This window comes from Propithecus coquereli, unplaced genomic scaffold, assembly GCF_000956105.1.
Source record: "Propithecus coquereli isolate 6110/MARCELLA unplaced genomic scaffold, Pcoq_1.0 Scaffold390, whole genome shotgun sequence".
NCBI classification, from domain to species: Eukaryota; Metazoa; Chordata; class Mammalia; order Primates; family Indriidae; genus Propithecus; species Propithecus coquereli.
In genome coordinates, this window is record NW_012149619.1 from 1,101,331 (window position 1) to 1,118,942 (window position 17,612).

At 52.4% G+C, this 17,612-nt stretch overlaps 1 protein-coding gene across 1 annotated transcript in view; it reads left to right on the forward strand.

The window, feature by feature from the left end:
- The window catches only part of SPNS3 (spinster homolog 3 (Drosophila)), a 53,574-nt gene that overhangs the window by 27,312 nt on the left and 8,650 nt on the right, over positions 1–17,612 (forward strand). The window contains exon 9 of the mRNA XM_012652601.1: positions 327–516. Within this exon, the coding sequence (XP_012508055.1) occupies positions 327–516 (190 nt within the window). The remainder of the gene's footprint in view (positions 1–326; positions 517–17,612) is intronic.

Consider the following 17,612-nt stretch of genomic DNA (forward strand, 5'->3'; position numbering starts at 1 on the left):
AGTGGGGCAGGTTTGGGTAGTGAGAGGTAGAGGTCACTGGGGATGAGGTGGGCTGGGGCCTGTGGTGCTGAGGTGCTGGGTGGTCACCCACATGACCTGTGGCACCCGCAGGATGAGGCAGGAAAGGGGGTAGGGTAGGGCAGGGGAGGACATGGGTCAGGAGGGCAGGAAGGGGTAGGTCGGGCCAGGGGCCTACAGCCACATTCTCTGCAGGTACCAGATCATGCACCTGGGCCAGGTGGCTAGACCTGGGGCTGGGGGAGGGACGAACGGCCCTATCCTGACCCCACCCAGCTGACCAACCCCTCTCTTTTCTTCCCCATCAGCCTGATTTTTGGGGCAATGACCATCGTGACCGGCATCATCGGGGTCATCGTGGGGGCAGAGGCTGCAAGGAGGTACAAGAAAGTCAACCCAAGGGCTGAGCCCCTCATCTGTGCGTCCAGCCTGCTTGCCACAGCCCCCTGCCTCTACCTGGCTCTCGTCCTGGCCCCGACCACCCTCCTGGCCTCCTATGTGAGTGACAGGGCCCCCGGGGAGGTGAGGTGGCCCTTATGTACATCGTGTTGATCCCTCCTTCTGGGTAGAGCTGATTAGCTCCATTTTACAGACGAGTAAACAGAGACTTGCCAGGAGTTACACAGCGAGGAAGGGGTGGAACTGGAATATGAATCTAAGTCTTCCTGACTCTACAGTGTGTCTTCTGAGCCCCTGGCTAATGTGTTGATTTGAGACAATGGGACGCATTTATTCCCAGGGCATGTTGTGAGCCCAGGAAGTAAAAGGGTAATTCTCCCCAGCTCACAGATGAGGAAAGTGAGGCCCTGAGTGGTCATAGCCAATTTGGACACTGCTTTAAGGGTGACAATCGATCGCGATAATATCCAGTTTTCCAAATCCACATCCCGTCATATCCTTCACGTGCGTCAGGCTCTGGCTACACCGGCGACATGGGCTCACACCCCCAGCCTTTGCTTGGGGCCCTTCCCTGCACTAAGGGCACCACGTCACAATGGCTTCGGTGTCCTCCTGCTGGCTTGGGTGGGTTTCCCGCCTGTGACCAGATCCCACAGCTTTTGCAGCCGCTGGTCCCATTGAAATCAAACCTTTGGCTCTGCTTCCAAATAAAGCTTCTAGCCGGGACCAGAGAGTTGCACCGGGCAGACGGGGAGCTATAGCCTGTTCTGTTCTCCTTGTCCCTGTTTCTGTCCCTCATCCTCGACGCTGCTCCTGCCCTGAGATTCTGACCCCCGTGGGGCTGAGCGGGTAAGGAAGGATGGCCGGAAATGGGCCAAGTATTACCTGTGTCTGGAGTTGTTCTTGCTGTCGGCGCCCTCCCTGTGGCAGATGCCCTGATACTGGGCGTGGGGACACTTCTGAGGGTGTTTTGGGGCCTCTGGCCCCGGCTTTTGCATCACCCAATTCCTTGATGCAGGGTTGCCTTTCCGGCCAGGCCCTCCTGCCCGGGCAGGCAGTGCCGTGGGGGTCCCCTCTCATGAGTGTCTGTTCCCCTCCACAGTGGCCATTTGACGCCCTGGGCTCCCACAGCTACCCTCTCCCCGCACCCCGCACTGCAAACTGCTCCGTCTGCCACTCCTGCCCTCAGACTTCCTCAGGGGGACCAGGCCCCAGGGTCCATGCCCCCGAATGCCAGATGACATGTGTCTGGGTGCCCTGAGGATGCCCTCTCTGAATACCCACCCCTCAGTTGGCCCTGGCGTAGGAGGGTCAGCATTTAGCTGGCGTCCAGCCGGGAAGAAACGCCACCTTCCTTCCCGGCATGCACTGCCTTCTCTGGGGGGTCATCTGAAGCCCCTCACTCAGCTTAAGAAAGGGATTCTTTCCGTAAATCCCGCAGCCTGGCTCTCCAGCCTTCTCTATGCGAGCTGGCGGGGGCCACACGGGACAGTACCCTCTCTCTCGCCAAGTCCTGAAGGTGTGTCTGGCACCTCTCTCAAGGTGTGGGTGCTGCTCACCCGCTGTCCTCAGCCTTGGGCTTCAGCAGAAATTCCTGGAGAGGAGAAAAGTCCTGTTATCATTCCCTTCTGCTCGTGCTCTTATGTCGTCCTCACGACACTTTGAGGAGAAGGTTTGTTCTCATCCCACTTCACAGATTGGAAAACTGAGGCCAAAGACAGCAATAGAAAAATAGTGGGGCAGACAAAACTCCAGCTCAGCTCTAAAGCCTCCTAAGTCTGTGTCCTTTGTGCCACAGTGACCCTAGTCACCCCTGTGGGAGAGAAACAGCCTGCATACCCTGGTACTAATAGATGCCTTAATACCTGCTGGCTGGGGGGGTGGAAGAGTGACCGGGGCCCTCACTCTGGCTGGTGGGGCTGAGCGGCCTAATGTCGCAGGGAGGCTGAGGCCCAGGCAGATGGAGGCCCCGTCAAAGGCCTGTCCTGCACCAGCCGGCTGGGGCTGGGGACCCCCTGCCAGCTCCACTTCTGCCACTGCTTTGGTTGGCTCTGGGAGGCGGCTCCTTGGCTGTGTTTCGGGGACACAGCTGCCCCCCACCCTGCAGCCTGGCACATCTCCAGAGCTGGATGGCTCATCTAGAAATGACATTGCGTCTTGGCTGGCAAAGCCAGCTCGAGAAACTCTTCTCTGGGCCGACCTCAAGGCTGGGGGGCTAGAAGGTGGCAGGATGGCGGGCAGGGCCAGGACGTGGCCATCCTCCAGCGCTGGGAAGCTGCTGGGCCTGGCACGGTACCCAGCAGCGCTGAGCCCTGTGGCCAGAACTCCAGCCCTTCGTAGGTGGTGCAGGTCCCACCGCTGTCCCCAGGGCTCTGTCTGTGCCTCTGTGATCCACCCGGAGGTTCTGACTTGAGATTTAGGCTCCGCTCCTCCTCCCCACCAACCATCGGTCATAAAGCCCTTAGCATCTCCCAAATCTGCCCTCTCCTCCCACCCCTCTGCTCTGCCTGGCTCATGCCTTGCTATTTTGTCCAGGACTGTTCTGGAGCCACCTTCCCGGTCTCCTTGCCTTCCCGCTCACCAACCGCAATCTGTTCTCCGCACACTGCCAGAGTGAGTGTGCTGATGCCATGGACCCTCCCTGCTCAAAGGCCTTGTGTGACTCCCTGGTGCCTCTGGAGCTAGGTCCAACTCCCCATCCTGGCATTCAAAGCCCCTCATGAACTGCCCTGACAACCTTAGGAGCCTTATCCCCACAGCAGTCCTGCAGAAAGGCCCCCTCCTCGTTCCTAGGACGTACCCCGTACTTCCCCTCCCTCTGTTCCACCCCCACCCCCTTCTCCATAGCCCAACTCATTCTGGGCCTGCTGCGTGCTGGGCCTGGCCCTCGCTCCTTCCCATCCTCAGCGCTCCTCGGCGCTCTCTTCCTCGGGTCCCAGTTATTTATGCTCTGAGTCCTCTCTCAGCCACCTCCGTGAGTTTAGCTGCGTCCGGGTCTGGTTCCAGTCTTTCTCAGCGCTCCAGCCGGAAGCACAGTGTCAGGCCCATGGGGGTGGGGCGGGGGTGAATCACTGCTCCCTGAGTGAAGTGTTGAGTGACAAGTTGTCTGCGTTCATTTGTTTCTTCAACAAATATTCATTGAGTGCCAATTGAGTGGCAAGTTAGTTGAAATGTTGCAGATATAGCAGTGAATAAAACAGACCAAAATATTTCTGTCCTTAGGGAACTTACATTCTGGTTGGGGGACATAGACAACAAGCAAGATACATAAACGAAATTCACAGTATTTCAGATAATAATAAATGCTTAGGAGAAAAGTAGAGTTGGGAGGGGAAATAGGGAATGTGTGAGTGTTGAAGGGAGAGAGCTGCCATTTTATGTAGTGTGGCCATTGTTGAATAAACCTGTAGGAGGTAAAGGAGTGAATTCTGTGGCTATTTGGGGGAACAGTGTTCCAGTGAGAGGGAACAGCAGCTGTAAAAGCCCAGAGTCAGGAGTGTACCGGGTAGGTTTGAAGAACAGCAAGGAAGCCACTGCAGTTAGTGCAGAGAGAGAGAAGGGGGAGAGGGAGGTGGGGACAGAGATGATGGGTGTCGATCATGGAGGGCCTTGGGGGCATCGGGTGGAACTGGCTTTTACTGAGAGTGAGACAGGGTTTTATTCCAAGAATCGGGAGATTCGGCTTTTGTCTTCTGTGTCTACTGAGATGATCATGTGGCATTGTCCTTTCATTATATTCCCGTATGAGTCGCATTGACTGATATTTTATGTTTAACTGGCCTTGCGCTCCTGGGATGTATTCTCCCTTGGTCATGGTTTCGCTGGACTTGCCTTGGTAGTATCTGTTGAGGATTTTCGCATCTATATTCACAGGGGATGCTGGTCTGCAGTTTCCTTGTGGTGACTTTGCCTGGTTTTGGTATCAGGGTGATGGCTTCAGAACGGGTTGGCCAGTGTTCTTTCCTCTTCTGTCTTTGGGAAGAGTTTACGAAGAATTTGTTAATTCATCTTTCAATGTTTGGTAGAATTCACCAGTGAAGCCATCTGGTTCTGGGCTTTTGTTTGTGGTAAGTTTTTTGATTTCTAAACTCAATATTTACTTGTTATAGGTCAATTCTATTTCTTCTCGAGTCAATTTCTGTGTTTCTGTCTGTCTAGGAATCCGTACGTTTAGTCTAGGTTAATCTAATTTGTTGGTACACAGTTTGTAATATTTCCTTATAATCCTTTTAGTTTCTGTGAGGTTGGTAGTAACGTGTCCTCTTTCACTGAGTCTTTTATTCTTGGTCATTTTAACTAAAGGTTTGCTAATTTTGTTGATCTTTTCAAAGAACAAACTTCTGGTTTCATTGATTTTTCTCAACTGTTTTTCTATTGTTGGCTTATGTTTAATAGAATCCCTCTGGCTGCTCTCTTGGGAATGGACTTGGGGGCGAGGGCAGAGGCTGTTGCTAGAATGCAGGTGAGAAATGATGGGGCGAGGCTTGGACCAGAGTGGCAGCAGTGGGGGGGATAAGTGGTTGCATTAGATATATTTTGAAGGTTGAGCCGTCAGAATTTCCCGACGGGTTCAATGTAGAGCATAAGAGAAAGAGGAGTCAGAGATGAGTTCTAGGATACTGGCCTTGGCAGCTGGAAGGAGGGGGAGGCTGTTAACTGAGATAGGAAAGTGAGCCTGAGCCACAGCAGCGGGTGTTTTGGGGGGAGATCAACAGCTTGGCTTTGTACATTCTGAATTTGTGCGGGAGGTTGACATCCAAGCGGAGGTGTTAGCAGAGAACTGGATACGGGAGTCTGAAGTCCAGGGGACTTGGCATCTCCCCTAATACTTCAGTGGGTGGGGACTGGCTGCAGTCTGCCACGATGGGTGTCATTAGGTTTTGGGGAACTAAGGGGTCAGCATTAGAAAGGGTGCCCAAAGGGGGCTGAGGAATTGGCTCTTTTTGGGCTTCAAGATAGGAACAGTCACTTTATCCTCTTCTGCCCACCCACCCATCCATCCATCCATCCATTGCTTCCCTTCCCAGGTTGCAGGAACCAAAGATTTCTTGTCTATCTCTGCTGTTGAAGGAGCAAGTCCTGGCAGAGGCTCCGTGCCCTGCTTGGGAAGGGCCCATGGGAGGGTGGCCATGCGTGCTCGTGTGTGCATACATCTACGTGTGAACGTATTCGGGTCTGGGAACATGAGTGTGTATATGTGTGCTTTTGTAGGCATACATTCTTGAGTACATGCATATTCATGCTAAATGTATATTATGCTCACATGCATATTCACGTTAATTTGTGTACCTATATATGTGTGGTGTGTGTGAGCGAGTCCACGTGCGCTGTTTTGTATACCTGTCTGTGCACGCGTGTGCACATACACGTGTATCAGGGTGTGCAGATAATGGCGTGGGATGTGCGCGCACATGTGTATCTGCGGCCGAGTATAGCTTTTCTCCTGCTACTTTTGTGGCTATAACTGCATTGTGTGGGAAGGAGGGGGTTTTGGCAGCACAGTGTGTTTGCTCCCAGATTTCCTGGAGTAGGGGCCAAATTGCGCTGCCTGTTTCAAAGAAACCAGGTTTTCTGAGCCTATAAAGTCTGGTCTGGGGCCTTCCCTGGGGGAGCCCAGGCCCTGTGGCCACCTGCAAGTGCAGAGGGTTCCATCTCTTCCATCTTTCCAGTCCTCTTGGCAAGGGAAGTGGACTTCCCGGCTGTTAATTAGGGTCCAGACACACACGCAGTAGGTCTTGGCTTGCACCCCCTTCCTTGGCCTTCTTCCCAGAGCTGCTGCCCTTCAGAGGAGAAGGGGTTTGTGCTCAGACGAGGGACTGAGCCAAAGGTAGGGCCTCCACCATCACTGACCTGGGGGCTGGAGGATGTGGCTGAATGTTGGCAATCCCCCCTTGGGTGGGCCTTGTGGTCACGATGGAGGGGCAGGAGCCGGGATGTGGGAGAAAGCATGCAGTGAGGTGTCTGAAAGAGCTGGATGTCATTCCTGCTTCTTCCCTGGTTGGCTGTGTGATCTAGGGCAAGATCTCAACCTTGCTGAGCCTCAGTTTCTCAACAATAAAATGGGAGTGTTACTAACTAGAAATCTCTTAGTTTCATTGAGCAGATAAATGAACTTTTGAGCCAGTTCTAGTTTGTATGGACAGGTAACAACACTTAGCAGCTTAAAGGAACAGAAACAATTTCTTTGCTTACAAATTTGCAGTTTCAGCGAGGCTCAGGAGCGAGAGGGGAGGACTTGTCTGTTTTTCACTTGGTGTTAGCTAGGCAGGATGGCGGGGACGGAGCATCAAAGGCTGGGGCTGTCTGGCAGTTCATGCTGGCTACTGGCTGAGACCTAAGCTGAAGCTATTGGCTGAACACCTGCCCCCGGCCTCTCCGCGTGGCTGGGCTTCCTCACGACATGGTGGCTAGGTTCCAAGGAACAGCCTGAGACAGAGCCAGGTGAAGCTGTATTGCCTTTTATGACCTACCCTTGAAAGTTACCCTTGAAAGTTACATTTTGGTGCATTCTCTTCTTTGCTTGGGCCACAATTTCCTGCTCAGATTAATGGGGTGAGGAAATGGACTCCACCTTTTGATGGGAGGATCCATGATCTGAAAGAGCACATAGGATTGGAAATATTGCCGTGGCTGTCTTTGGAGAATACAACCTGCCGTGGTCCCTGGGGGCTCCTCCTCCACTGTGCCCTGGGTCCTGCTGACGTCTGCAATTGGGGGGAAGGGCATCCGTGCGATGGCTGCAAAGCCCCCCAGGTGTGGGTCTCTGGTTCCGTGCTGCTCTTCTGATTTCACAGGTGAGAAAACTGGGGGGGGCCGGGAACTGCTCACCTTTGAATCCCTGCTTGGCCTCCCAGGCTGAGCGAGCAGTTATGTCTGAGGCCCCAGGGGGCAGAGCTGAGGCCATGGCGAGGTGGCTGGGAGGCAGGCCTCAGCCTGGAGGAGCAGCAACATCCACTCACTCATCGAATGTTTCCTGTGTACCAGACACAGTTCCAGGCACTGGGGTACAACACTGAACAAAACAGGCAAAAATATGTATGTAATAAACACATACGATAAATATAGGTTGAGTGTCCCTAATCTGAAATGCTGGGGACCAGAAGCGTTTCAAATTTCAGAATTTTTCAGGCTTTGGAATATTTACATTATACTTACTGGTTGAGCATCCCTAATCCGAAAATCCCAAATCCGAAATGCTCCCATGAGCGTTTCCTTTAAGCATCACATCAGTGCTCAGAACGTTTCAAGTTTGGAGCATTTCAGATTTCAGATTTTCGGATTAGGGATCCTCAACCTATAAGATGTAAGATGGGAATGAGTTCCGTGGAGAGTAACAGAGCAGGCAAAGGGGACGAGGAGAGCAGTGGGGGCAGTGCCAGGGGTTGGGGGGCCTTGCTGAGACGGTGACGCTGCAGCAGCAACCAGATGCAAGTGACAGCAGGAGCCACGAGGACGTGAGGTGAAGCGGGAAGAGCCCTCCACGTGGGGGTGGCAGCCAGTGCCAAGGCCCCGAGGGAGAGCACGTGGCTGGTGTGTTTGAGGCAAGGTGGCTGAATGGGCTGAGCCAGGGAAGAGCAGAGGAGACGAGGTCAGAGGAGGTGGCGATGGGAGAGTGGGGTGCAGATTGTGTAGGGCCTTGTACGTGTATGGCTTTGGCTTCCAATGTGAGTTAAAGAGGAAACCATTAGAGGGTGTCTAGCACACAAGTGAAACGATCTGACTTACGGTTTGTATCAGGTATCTATTGCTGCGTAACAAATCACCCCAAAACTTCATGCCTTGAAACAATGATTCACTATTTCTTGGGAGTCTATGGCTTGGCTGGATGGCTCCTCTGCAGGTTTTGCCTGTGTTCACTGATCTGGCCGCCTTCTCCTGGGCGATCGGCTGGGCTGGAGTGTTCACGCTGGCCTTGCTCAAGTCGGGCTGTCAGCTGGGTCCCCTCAGTTCTCCGTGTGGCTGCTCGTTTTCCGCTAGGCTAGCCCAGCCTGCTTACACGGTGGTCTCGGGGCAGCGTCCTAAGAACTCGAAAGTGGAAGTTGCAAGGTCTCTTACGGCCCAGGCCAGGAACTCAAACAGCATCTCTTCTGCCTTATTTTAGTGGTCAAAGCAAGGTGTAGGCCCTGTGGGAGGGGACCAGGTGCAAAGGTGTGAGTATCAAGAGGCATGATTAGTTTGGGCCGTTTTGTGACCGTGGCCCACGTGGTTTAACAGGACCTCTCTGGCTGCTGTGTTGAGGATACAACGGAAGAGAGCAAAGGCAGGAGGTTTCCCAATGACACAGGCAAGAGATGCTGTGGCCTGGACCTTGGGAGTTACGGAGGAAGTGTGGAGAAGAGATCAGATTCTGTGTATATTTTGGAAGTAGCATCAACAGGATTTCCTGACAAATTGGGTGTGAAGTATGGAAGAAAGGGAGAAATTGCAGGCGACTCCAGGGTTTTTCGCCTGAGCAACTGGAAGCATGGAGTGGCCACTTACTGAGATGGGGAAGATGGAGGGAGGGGCGGGGGTTTCTTTTGGAGGGAGGGAGATGAGGAGTTCCGCGTTAGACTTGTTAAATTTGAGATGCCGCTCAGGGCATTCAACTGGATGTGTTAAGAGGCAGTTGGGGCCAGGTGCGGTGGCTCACGCATGTAATCCAGGAGTTCGAGACTAGCCTGAGCAAGAGCGAGACCCCGTCTCTACTAAAAATAGAAAAAATTAGCCGGGCGTAGTGGCACATGCCTGTAGTCCCAGTTACTCAGGAGGCTGAGGCAGGAGGATCGCTTGAGCCCAGGAGTTTGAGGTTGCAGTGAGCTGTGATGACGCCACTGCACTCTAGCCCGGGTGACAGAGCAAGACTCTTGTCTCAAAAAAAAAAAAAAAAAAAGAGAGGCAGTGGGTATATGAGTGTGGAGTTCAGGAGAGAGGTCTAGGCTGGTTATTTAAAGCCCTGCAACTGAATGAGGTCACCAAGGGAGTGAACACAGATGGAAAAGAGAAGACCTGAGAATTGGAGGCATTCCACACGTCAGGGGTGTGATGCGTAACGCCACCAGTAAGGGCCAAGGCTGGGACCAACAATTCAATCTACCACACTGTGTCAAATGCCTTTTTTTTTTTTTTTTTTGAGACAGGATCTAGCTCTGTTGCCTGGGCTGGAGTGGAGTAGTGTGATCACAGCTCACTGAAGCCTAGAACTCCTGGGCTCAAGCAATCCTCCTGCCTCAGCCTAGTTGTAGCTGTGTCCAAGCCTCAAATGACTTTTATAATTTTATTTGGAGGACACTAAAACATAAAAGCAAAAGCAGAAACGCACGAAGAGGAAAATCACAGTTATTCATATTTTCATCTTCAAGAACTAATTACTTCTGGCTGGGCATGGTGGCTCATGCCTGTAATCCTATCACTTCGGGAGGCTGAGGTGGGAAGATTGCTTGAGGCCGAGGGTTTGAGACTAGTTTGAGCAACAGATAGGGACCCTGTCTTGGCTTGAGGCTGAGAGTTCGAGACTAGCCTGTGCAACAAAGAGGGACCTCTTAAAAAAAAATAGCCGGCATGGTGGCACATGGCTATAGTCCCAGCTACTTAGGAGGCTGAGGCAGGAGGATTGCTTGAGCCCAGGAGTTTAAGGCTGCAGTGAGCTATGATTGCGCCACTGCCTTCCAGCCTAGGTGACAGAATGAGGCCCTGTCTCACAAAAAAACCTGAAAAAACAAAAAACAAACTACTCTTAGCATCTTAACATCTTGGCCTGTTTGCTTCCGTATTTGTTATTTAATTAGGCGACCATCATTCTGTATGTGTCTCTCTCGCTATACATACACAAACTTATAGTTACTTAGAAATATTTTTATTAAACTGAAGTTATATGACAGTGTAATTGTTAAAAACAGAGTTATTGAGATATAAGCCATATACCATACAATTGACCTATTTAAAGTGTGCAAATCAGTGGTTTTCAGTATATTCACAGAATTGTGCAACCTTCACCACAGTCGGTTTTAGAACATTTTCATCACCCCGAAAGAACCTTCAGTCACTCCTCATTTTCCCCAATCTCTCTCTCCCTACCCCTGGCCTCCGCCACCAGCCCGGCCCTAGGCAGCTACTAAATCTACAGATTTGCCTATTCTGGACATTTCATATAAATAGAATCACGATATTTTCAATTAATTTGTTTGAATCTACCTGAAGAAATGGAAGTGAAATCAAAGGAATTAAGTTTGAATTAATTGCAAAACTCCGGGCTCGCTGATGAATACTAGATACAAAAGAGAACACCAGCCTGGTCATACCTCCTCTCCCCTTCCTTCCCCAGCCTCCTGATTTTTGTCAGTTATATTATTATTTTTACATTTTCCTAGATTTGTAATATTCACAGTCTGGTCTCAAAGAATAATCATTGCAATTGTTTAATAGTCATCCCATATTTAAATAGATTCAATACTTATTATCAGTTTGTTTATATGGATTCTCCACTCCTGAGTTCTTTATTTTGCTTCAACTCATAACTGGGTAGATTTTTGTGGTTAAGTAGTTTTTTCACCTCCTCCCCACCTCCACCCCCCAAAAAGGTGAGAGAGTTTGTATTCCTTTGGTTCGTTCATGTTTGAGATTGTCCTCCCTTCTTTGATTCTTAACTTGAACAACATCTAATTGGGTGGAATATTCTTGGGTCACCTTTTCTTTTCCTCAGTACTTTGCAAACATTTGCTCGGTTGTCTTCTGGTATCAAATATTGCTATGGACAATAAAATTAGCCTGATTTTTAAAAATCATCTGGATACCTGAAGATTTCATGATTTATTCTTGAAATTCAATATATCAGCTGGTGTACTAGTTATCTATTGCCGTGTAACAAATCACCCCAACACTTAGCAGTTTAAAGCAACACACACACCTTTGTTATCTTACCGGTTATGTGGATCATGAATCCAGACATAGCTTAGCTGGGTCTTATGCTTCATGGTCTCTCAGAAATCTGCAATTAAGGTGTTGGGTCTGTTGTCTCATCTGAAAGCTCAACTGGGTAAGGATCTGCTTCCAAGCTCACTCACTGGTTGCTGGCAACATTCAGATCCTTGGATTCAAGGCCTCAGTTCCTTGCTGGCTGTTGGCTGTTGGCTGGATTCTGTTCTCAGTTCCTTGTCACGTGGACCTCTATCGCGCGGTAACTTGCTTCATCAAAGTGTGCAGGCTGCGAAGACAATAAAAGAGTCTATTGAAGGAAGTCACTTTTATGACCTGATCACAGAAGTGACGCACCATCACTTTTGCCATATTCTACTCAGTAGAAGCAAGTCACTAGGTCCAGCCCAAGAGGAGGGTACAAGGAGCCACGGCGGAAGCTGCTTACCCCAGTTAGGCTACGTGGAAATGTTAAATGTTCCATGTCATACCAAAATTTCCTCATTACCATGTTCTTCCGATCTGCGGAATCACCACTGAGTAACCCCTTCCCCATTTCTCTCTTGGAATATTTCTTATGTTAATTTGTCCAGTTTTTCACTTGGTTGGATCAGGTTCAGGGCCGGGACAAGGGTGAGGCCAGTGAGACATCCAGGGAGCAAGATGTGAGGAGGCTCTGCTCTCATTCCTGGGGACAGACTTGTCCTGGTGACCCCGAGAGGGAGCCCTTAGCACCCTGGCGCCTCCGGGCCTGGCTCAGCCCCAGCCGCGTTCGCAGAGTTCCTGTCTTCTCTGCCACTCGCTTCCCTCTGAATACTCTATTCTCTTTGTCTTTTTAAAAATCACCAGTCAGTGAGAAGTATCTCAAGCCTTTTCTCTGTCTCAGCAATTCTACTTTCATTGGTGCCTATTCCGTTTCTAGCTATTTTTAATTTATTTGTTCTGTAATTTATTTGTTTAATTTATTTTGCTCCCCCATTTCTTTCCTTAGGTCTGTGATCTCCCTTTCTGTCTCATCCGATGGGGTGTTCATTTCATCCTTTAGCTCTTTCTTTATTGAATTAATATTCTTATTGTATTGTTTTATACTTTGAAGCAAATTAGGGAATGTCCTGCTCCTTCTCTGATCATCTATTTTCTAGATTGTGTTCTTTTTCTTTCCTCCCTCCCTCGCTTCTCCCTTTTCTACAGTATGTTTCCATAGTTCACACGCTGAATGCTTCCCCCTAACGAGGCGTGGGCACCTCTGCTCAGATACTGAATTTGCTTTTATAAAAAAAAAGTATATATATATATATATATACACACACACACATATATATATATATTGGTAGAGATGGGGTCTTGTTATGTTGCCCAGGCTGGTCTCAAACTCCTGGCCTCAAGTGATCCCCCACCCTCAGCCTCCCAAAGTGCTGAGATTATAGGCGTGAGCCACTGTACCTCTGAATTTGCTTTGATTTAGTGTGGCGTGGGGGACTCCTTGTCCTTGGCTCTCTTCCTGCCTTCTTGGTGACCATTCTTTTCTCCAAAGGGGCTGTAGTTTGAGTTCAGCATTAGGCTCTGCAGACTTTTCTGTCACCTGAAGGAATTGCAGGGCTCAGGGAGGCAGTGAGGAGTCTTTTTGGAACACCTAGGCCCTGCCCTGTCTTCTGGGATTCAGGTAAATGCTCTACAATAGGGTTCATTCTACTTAATTACTGGGCGCATCCCCCTCTGAGGTGGGGGCTGCCCTGGAGCCTGAGTGGCGTCAGTGACTGCTGTCATTGTTCACTTCCCCCACTTTTACCCCTCTGTCCCCGCTGACTCTCAGTTAAGACACCTACTCTGTTCATTTCCCTCTAGATCTGGGGGTTTTTGGTGAATGGCTTTGTGGAGGGGAGCTGAGAAGGGCTAGACCCTCTGCTCCAGAGTCATCTGCTTTTTTGCTTGGCTGCCAATATTTTAATGTTTATTTCATTAGATTTTGTTCTTCTCTTTGGTGAAAAACAATTTTTTTCTGACTTAGTATTTTTTGCTTCTGGGGGAGAGGAAAGTCTATGATGCAATTTCTTTTCTTTTTTCTTAGATAGAGTCTTGCTGTGTTGTCCCAGCTAGGGAGCAGTGGTGTCATCATAGCTCACTGCAACCTCAAACTCCTGGGCTCCAGCACCGGCTAATTTCTCTGTTTTTTTGTAGAGATGGGATCTCGATATGTTGCTCAGGCTGGGCTTGAACTCCTGGCCTCAAGTGATCCTCCTGCCTTGGTCTCTGAAAGTGCTAGGATTACAGGCGTGAGCCACCATGCCTGACCTATGATGCAATCCCAGTCTTTCATCTTTGCCCAGGAGTTGACCCAGGTGACCTTTAAGGCCCCATTCTAGCCCAAACTTGATCATAACTCTGAGTTCCCTTCTTGCCAAGGAGAGGTGTGGCCAGAACCACAGAAAGCAGAGCCAGTGTGGCTGTCACCGAGGCCTTTATAGCTGGGAGGGGATGTTGCCCTTCCCAGCCTTGAAGATCCTCAGTGAGGACCTGAGATGGAGGCCTGGTGTCCTCCCCATTTGGTGCCCACAGCGGAGATTGCGAGGTGGTTGGCAGGGATCAGCCAGGATGTGTCCCCCGTATCTGTGGTCAAGGTCAGTCAAGGATTCAGCGGATGGCTGTGGGATCTGCTCTCCAGTCGCTGGGGTGGCACAGGAAGCTGGGCTGGGCGAGGTCCCTGGCTCTGGGGGGCTTTCCTACCACTTCCCTGACTTGGCCCTTGGGGAGCTTCTTGGATAAGCCCTTTTTCTTGCTTTGTAGGTTGGAGTAACCAGGCCCTCCCAGGGGCTTCCTTAGATGGCCTGAGGAGAGGCCACCCCTCTTCCTCTCAGGCTTCCTCCCTCCCAAGATCTAGCAGGTGTCTCTTCTTGGACACGCAGCACGGCCCACCAGAGAGCCCACAGTCTCAGCTGAATTCTCCAGGAGGACAGCACAGTTTCGCTCCCTTCGCTGCCTCACTCCCCACCTGCCTGCCCACCAGGTGGTTGGGCTGCTGCCGGCCCCTGGAAGCCAGGCGGTGCCCTTGTGCCCTGATGCCAGTCCTTGCAATTACAGGTTGGCAGGCCCAGAAGCAAAGTGTGCCAGCCAGCGCGGCAGCTTGCTGGCGGCCAGTCTGTGTCCTGGGGCCTGTGTCCTGACTGCTCAGCCATGCCGGGCGGGGAGTTGGTCTGTGAAGGAGGAGGAGTGGGTCTCAGCTCTGCCCCAGGCACTGCAGGCCCATGGGGGACGTTTGCCTTCTCCCTTCTTGGTGGGGCCGAGAATCCATTCTTTGCTGCGCAGAGATCAGTTACTGCCCAGCTGGGAACTGAGATGGACCAAGGTTGAAGATACTACTCCTCCCATCACACAGGTGACCCCCCCTGCTCCCTCCCCATGCCCACGTGTGTGCAGGTGTACACAGGAGAGGTGTGTGCCTGTAGAGTATGAGTGTGTGCATGCTCACGTGTATGTGTGTGCACAAGTGTGAGAGCACAGGCATGTTTGTGTACATAACTTGCTATGCCTATTATAAGACCACAACTATGCACGAGTACGTGCTGGGCTGCTATTCAGCAACTACACCCCAGCAGGCCTGTGCCAGTCACTTACAGCCATGGTTGGTTTGGTTGGTGCCCTTGCCACACATGTTTTGATATTTTTTTTAAGCGGGGGGAGTGAGGAGGAGGGTTCAGTTTCTTTTTTTTGTTGTTGACAGAGTCTCACTCTGTCACCCTGGTTAGAGTGCAGTGGCATCATGACAGCTCACTGCAACCTCTAACTCCTGGGCTCAAGCGATCCTCCTGCCTCAGCCACCCAAGTAGCTGGGTCTACAGATGTGTGTCACCACGCCTGGCTAATTTTTTCCATTTTTAGTACAGACAGGGTCTTGTTCTTGCTCAGGCTGGTCTTGAACTCTTGAGCTGAAGCAGTACTCCTGCCTCGGCCTCCCAGAGTGCTAGGATTGCCGGCGTGAGCACTGGGCCATGTTTTGGTATTTTGAATGGCATTTATCTGTACTTGTGGTTACCTGCATTTATATGTACTTGTGGTTTGAGTGTTTGTGTGTGTGCCAAATTATGCGTGTCCATGTAAGTGTGCACATGTGTGAGTGTGCCGTGTGTTGAAGCTCATGTGCATGAGGCCTTGAGTACGCACATGTCAGCGCATGCTCGTGTGGTTGCATGTTTATGTGAGCACATGTCCGTGTGTGACAGTGTGAGCACGGGTGTGTGTCTGTGTACGCCTCACTGGCCAGGGGTGACCAAGGCCAAGGACATTCATCATCCCTGCCCCAGCTGGAGGGGGAAATCCTCTTGGTCTGAAAAGGCAAAGGCCAGGGCTGAGAGGCTCCATGTCTCTCAGGCTCCGGGCTGCGTTCCCAGGCCCTGTGGCCCGAGGAGCTACGTCAGGGTGCAGAACAGCATGCACGGGCCCTGAGGACACATGGCCAGAGTCAGATCTTCCTTTTGGAAGTCCCCTCCAGGGCTGGTGTCGGGAGGATGGCGGGGGCCTGGGAAACCTGGGAGGAGGCACGAGAGGGGAGGCCTGGGCCAGGCCAGCAGCAGAGGGCTGAGGAGGAGGCAGATTTGAGGGACACTTAGGACGCAGAATGGACAGGACCAGTGACTGGAGGGGTGTGAGGGTGAGCAAGGCAGGTGGGACCCCCTACCCCGGGCATCTGGCATGGGTGACGGGGGCAAGGAGCTGAGAGAGCAGCAGCTCCGGCAGCTTGTCCGGCCACACAGGGCAGGAACAGCGGTGTGGGGACATGGGGGGAGGATGAGTTTGGTCAGCTGGTCAGTGTGAAGTACCCGTGGGCATCCAAGAGAGGTGTCCAGGAGGGGCCTGGGGCTGCAGGGATGAGACGCCCATGTAGGAGTAGCTTGGAGCAGTCAGCCACGGTCTGCAAACTAGGGCCCCTTCGCCTGTGTTTGTTTCACTTTGTAACTGTGGAGCCCAAGCCCGCATTGGTCATGGAAGCCACTGAACCCCAGGACGCAGCTGGCGCCGGCCTGTGCGTGGTGCTGGAGGAGCCCGGCGGAGCATCTGGGCCACCCCAGCGTTGTACAGTTGAGGAAGCCAAGGCCCCGAGGTGGTGGCCTGCCCAGGGTCACCAGGCAGGGTGGGGCCGGGCCCCTGTACCCGGGAGGTCACGCCCCTTTGCTGCAGAGCCGCTCCTTGAGCTGAGACGCCCAGGCTGCTGCCTCAGGAGACTCTGTAATTACGGGATTAGAAGGCGGCCTCTCCCCAGCCGGGCCCTTTGCCCCTCAAAGCCGCCAAGCGGAGATGAGGATTTGCTGGCGCAGTGCCGGTTTCCAGGTGTGTCTGAGGAAACCTGGCATCCTCGGTGGCGTGTTCAGCCTGAAAGGCCCCATTGTGGCCGTAGCCTCCCTCTGACGGGCTCTACTTTGGGTTGGGGATCCACCCTGCTCCAGCTGGAGGAAGGAAAAGGTGTATTTCAGTATGTCCTGAGGGCGTGGGGCAGCAGGGGAGAGGTGAAACGGGAGGCCACATGGCTTGGGGGGTGCCTGTACTGCGTGCAGGGAGGGGACACAGGGACAAGCTGCAGGTGCGAGGAGAGGAGAAGACTTTGTACAGGTGCAGGTGGCCCAGAAGAAGTCGCAGGGGAGGGTGGGTATGAGTCGGGCAGGGCTTTCATGTGGCCCCAGGAGGCCGGCTGGCAGACCCTGTTAAGCTGGAATGCAGGTCTGGGGCCTGCCCGGTCCCAGCAACTTCCCGATTCCCACCCCTGTGGGTGCCAGTCCCGCGTAGTAGGCCTGAGGGAGACCCACCCTGCCCTCAAGGGCCTCCCAGTTCAGTGCCAGGGGCCAGGGGCTGCAGCCACAGAAGTTCGGCCAGACCGAGAGAACACACAAGCGGCTTGGCCCCCGTGGCCTGTCCGGCCCTCCCTGCACCAGAGCCGGGCCGTGTTCCTGCCCCACCCGGCGTGTGGGCACATTCCAGCCTCTTGCCTCTCTTCATGTGGGTCCTCGGCCTGGCCTTGCCTTGTGGTTCTTCCGGGCCATCCCGATCCCGACCATCCTTCGGGGCTGTGCCCAGCGCGACCTTACCCCGGGGGGCCCCTGCCCATCCCGGCTTTCCTCTGATTCCCCAGTGCCGGCGTCACCAGGTGCTGTGGCTGCTGGGGGCTCTCGGAGCCTTCCCCACAATGGCTTCTTCCCCCTCACCTTGCACAGGCCGCTGGGGTGAGGGCTCACCAGGAAGTGGCTCGACGTGTCTCCTTGGGCCTGAGCTTCCCCATCTGTGAGATGGGTGTAATGACATCTGCCGTATCATGT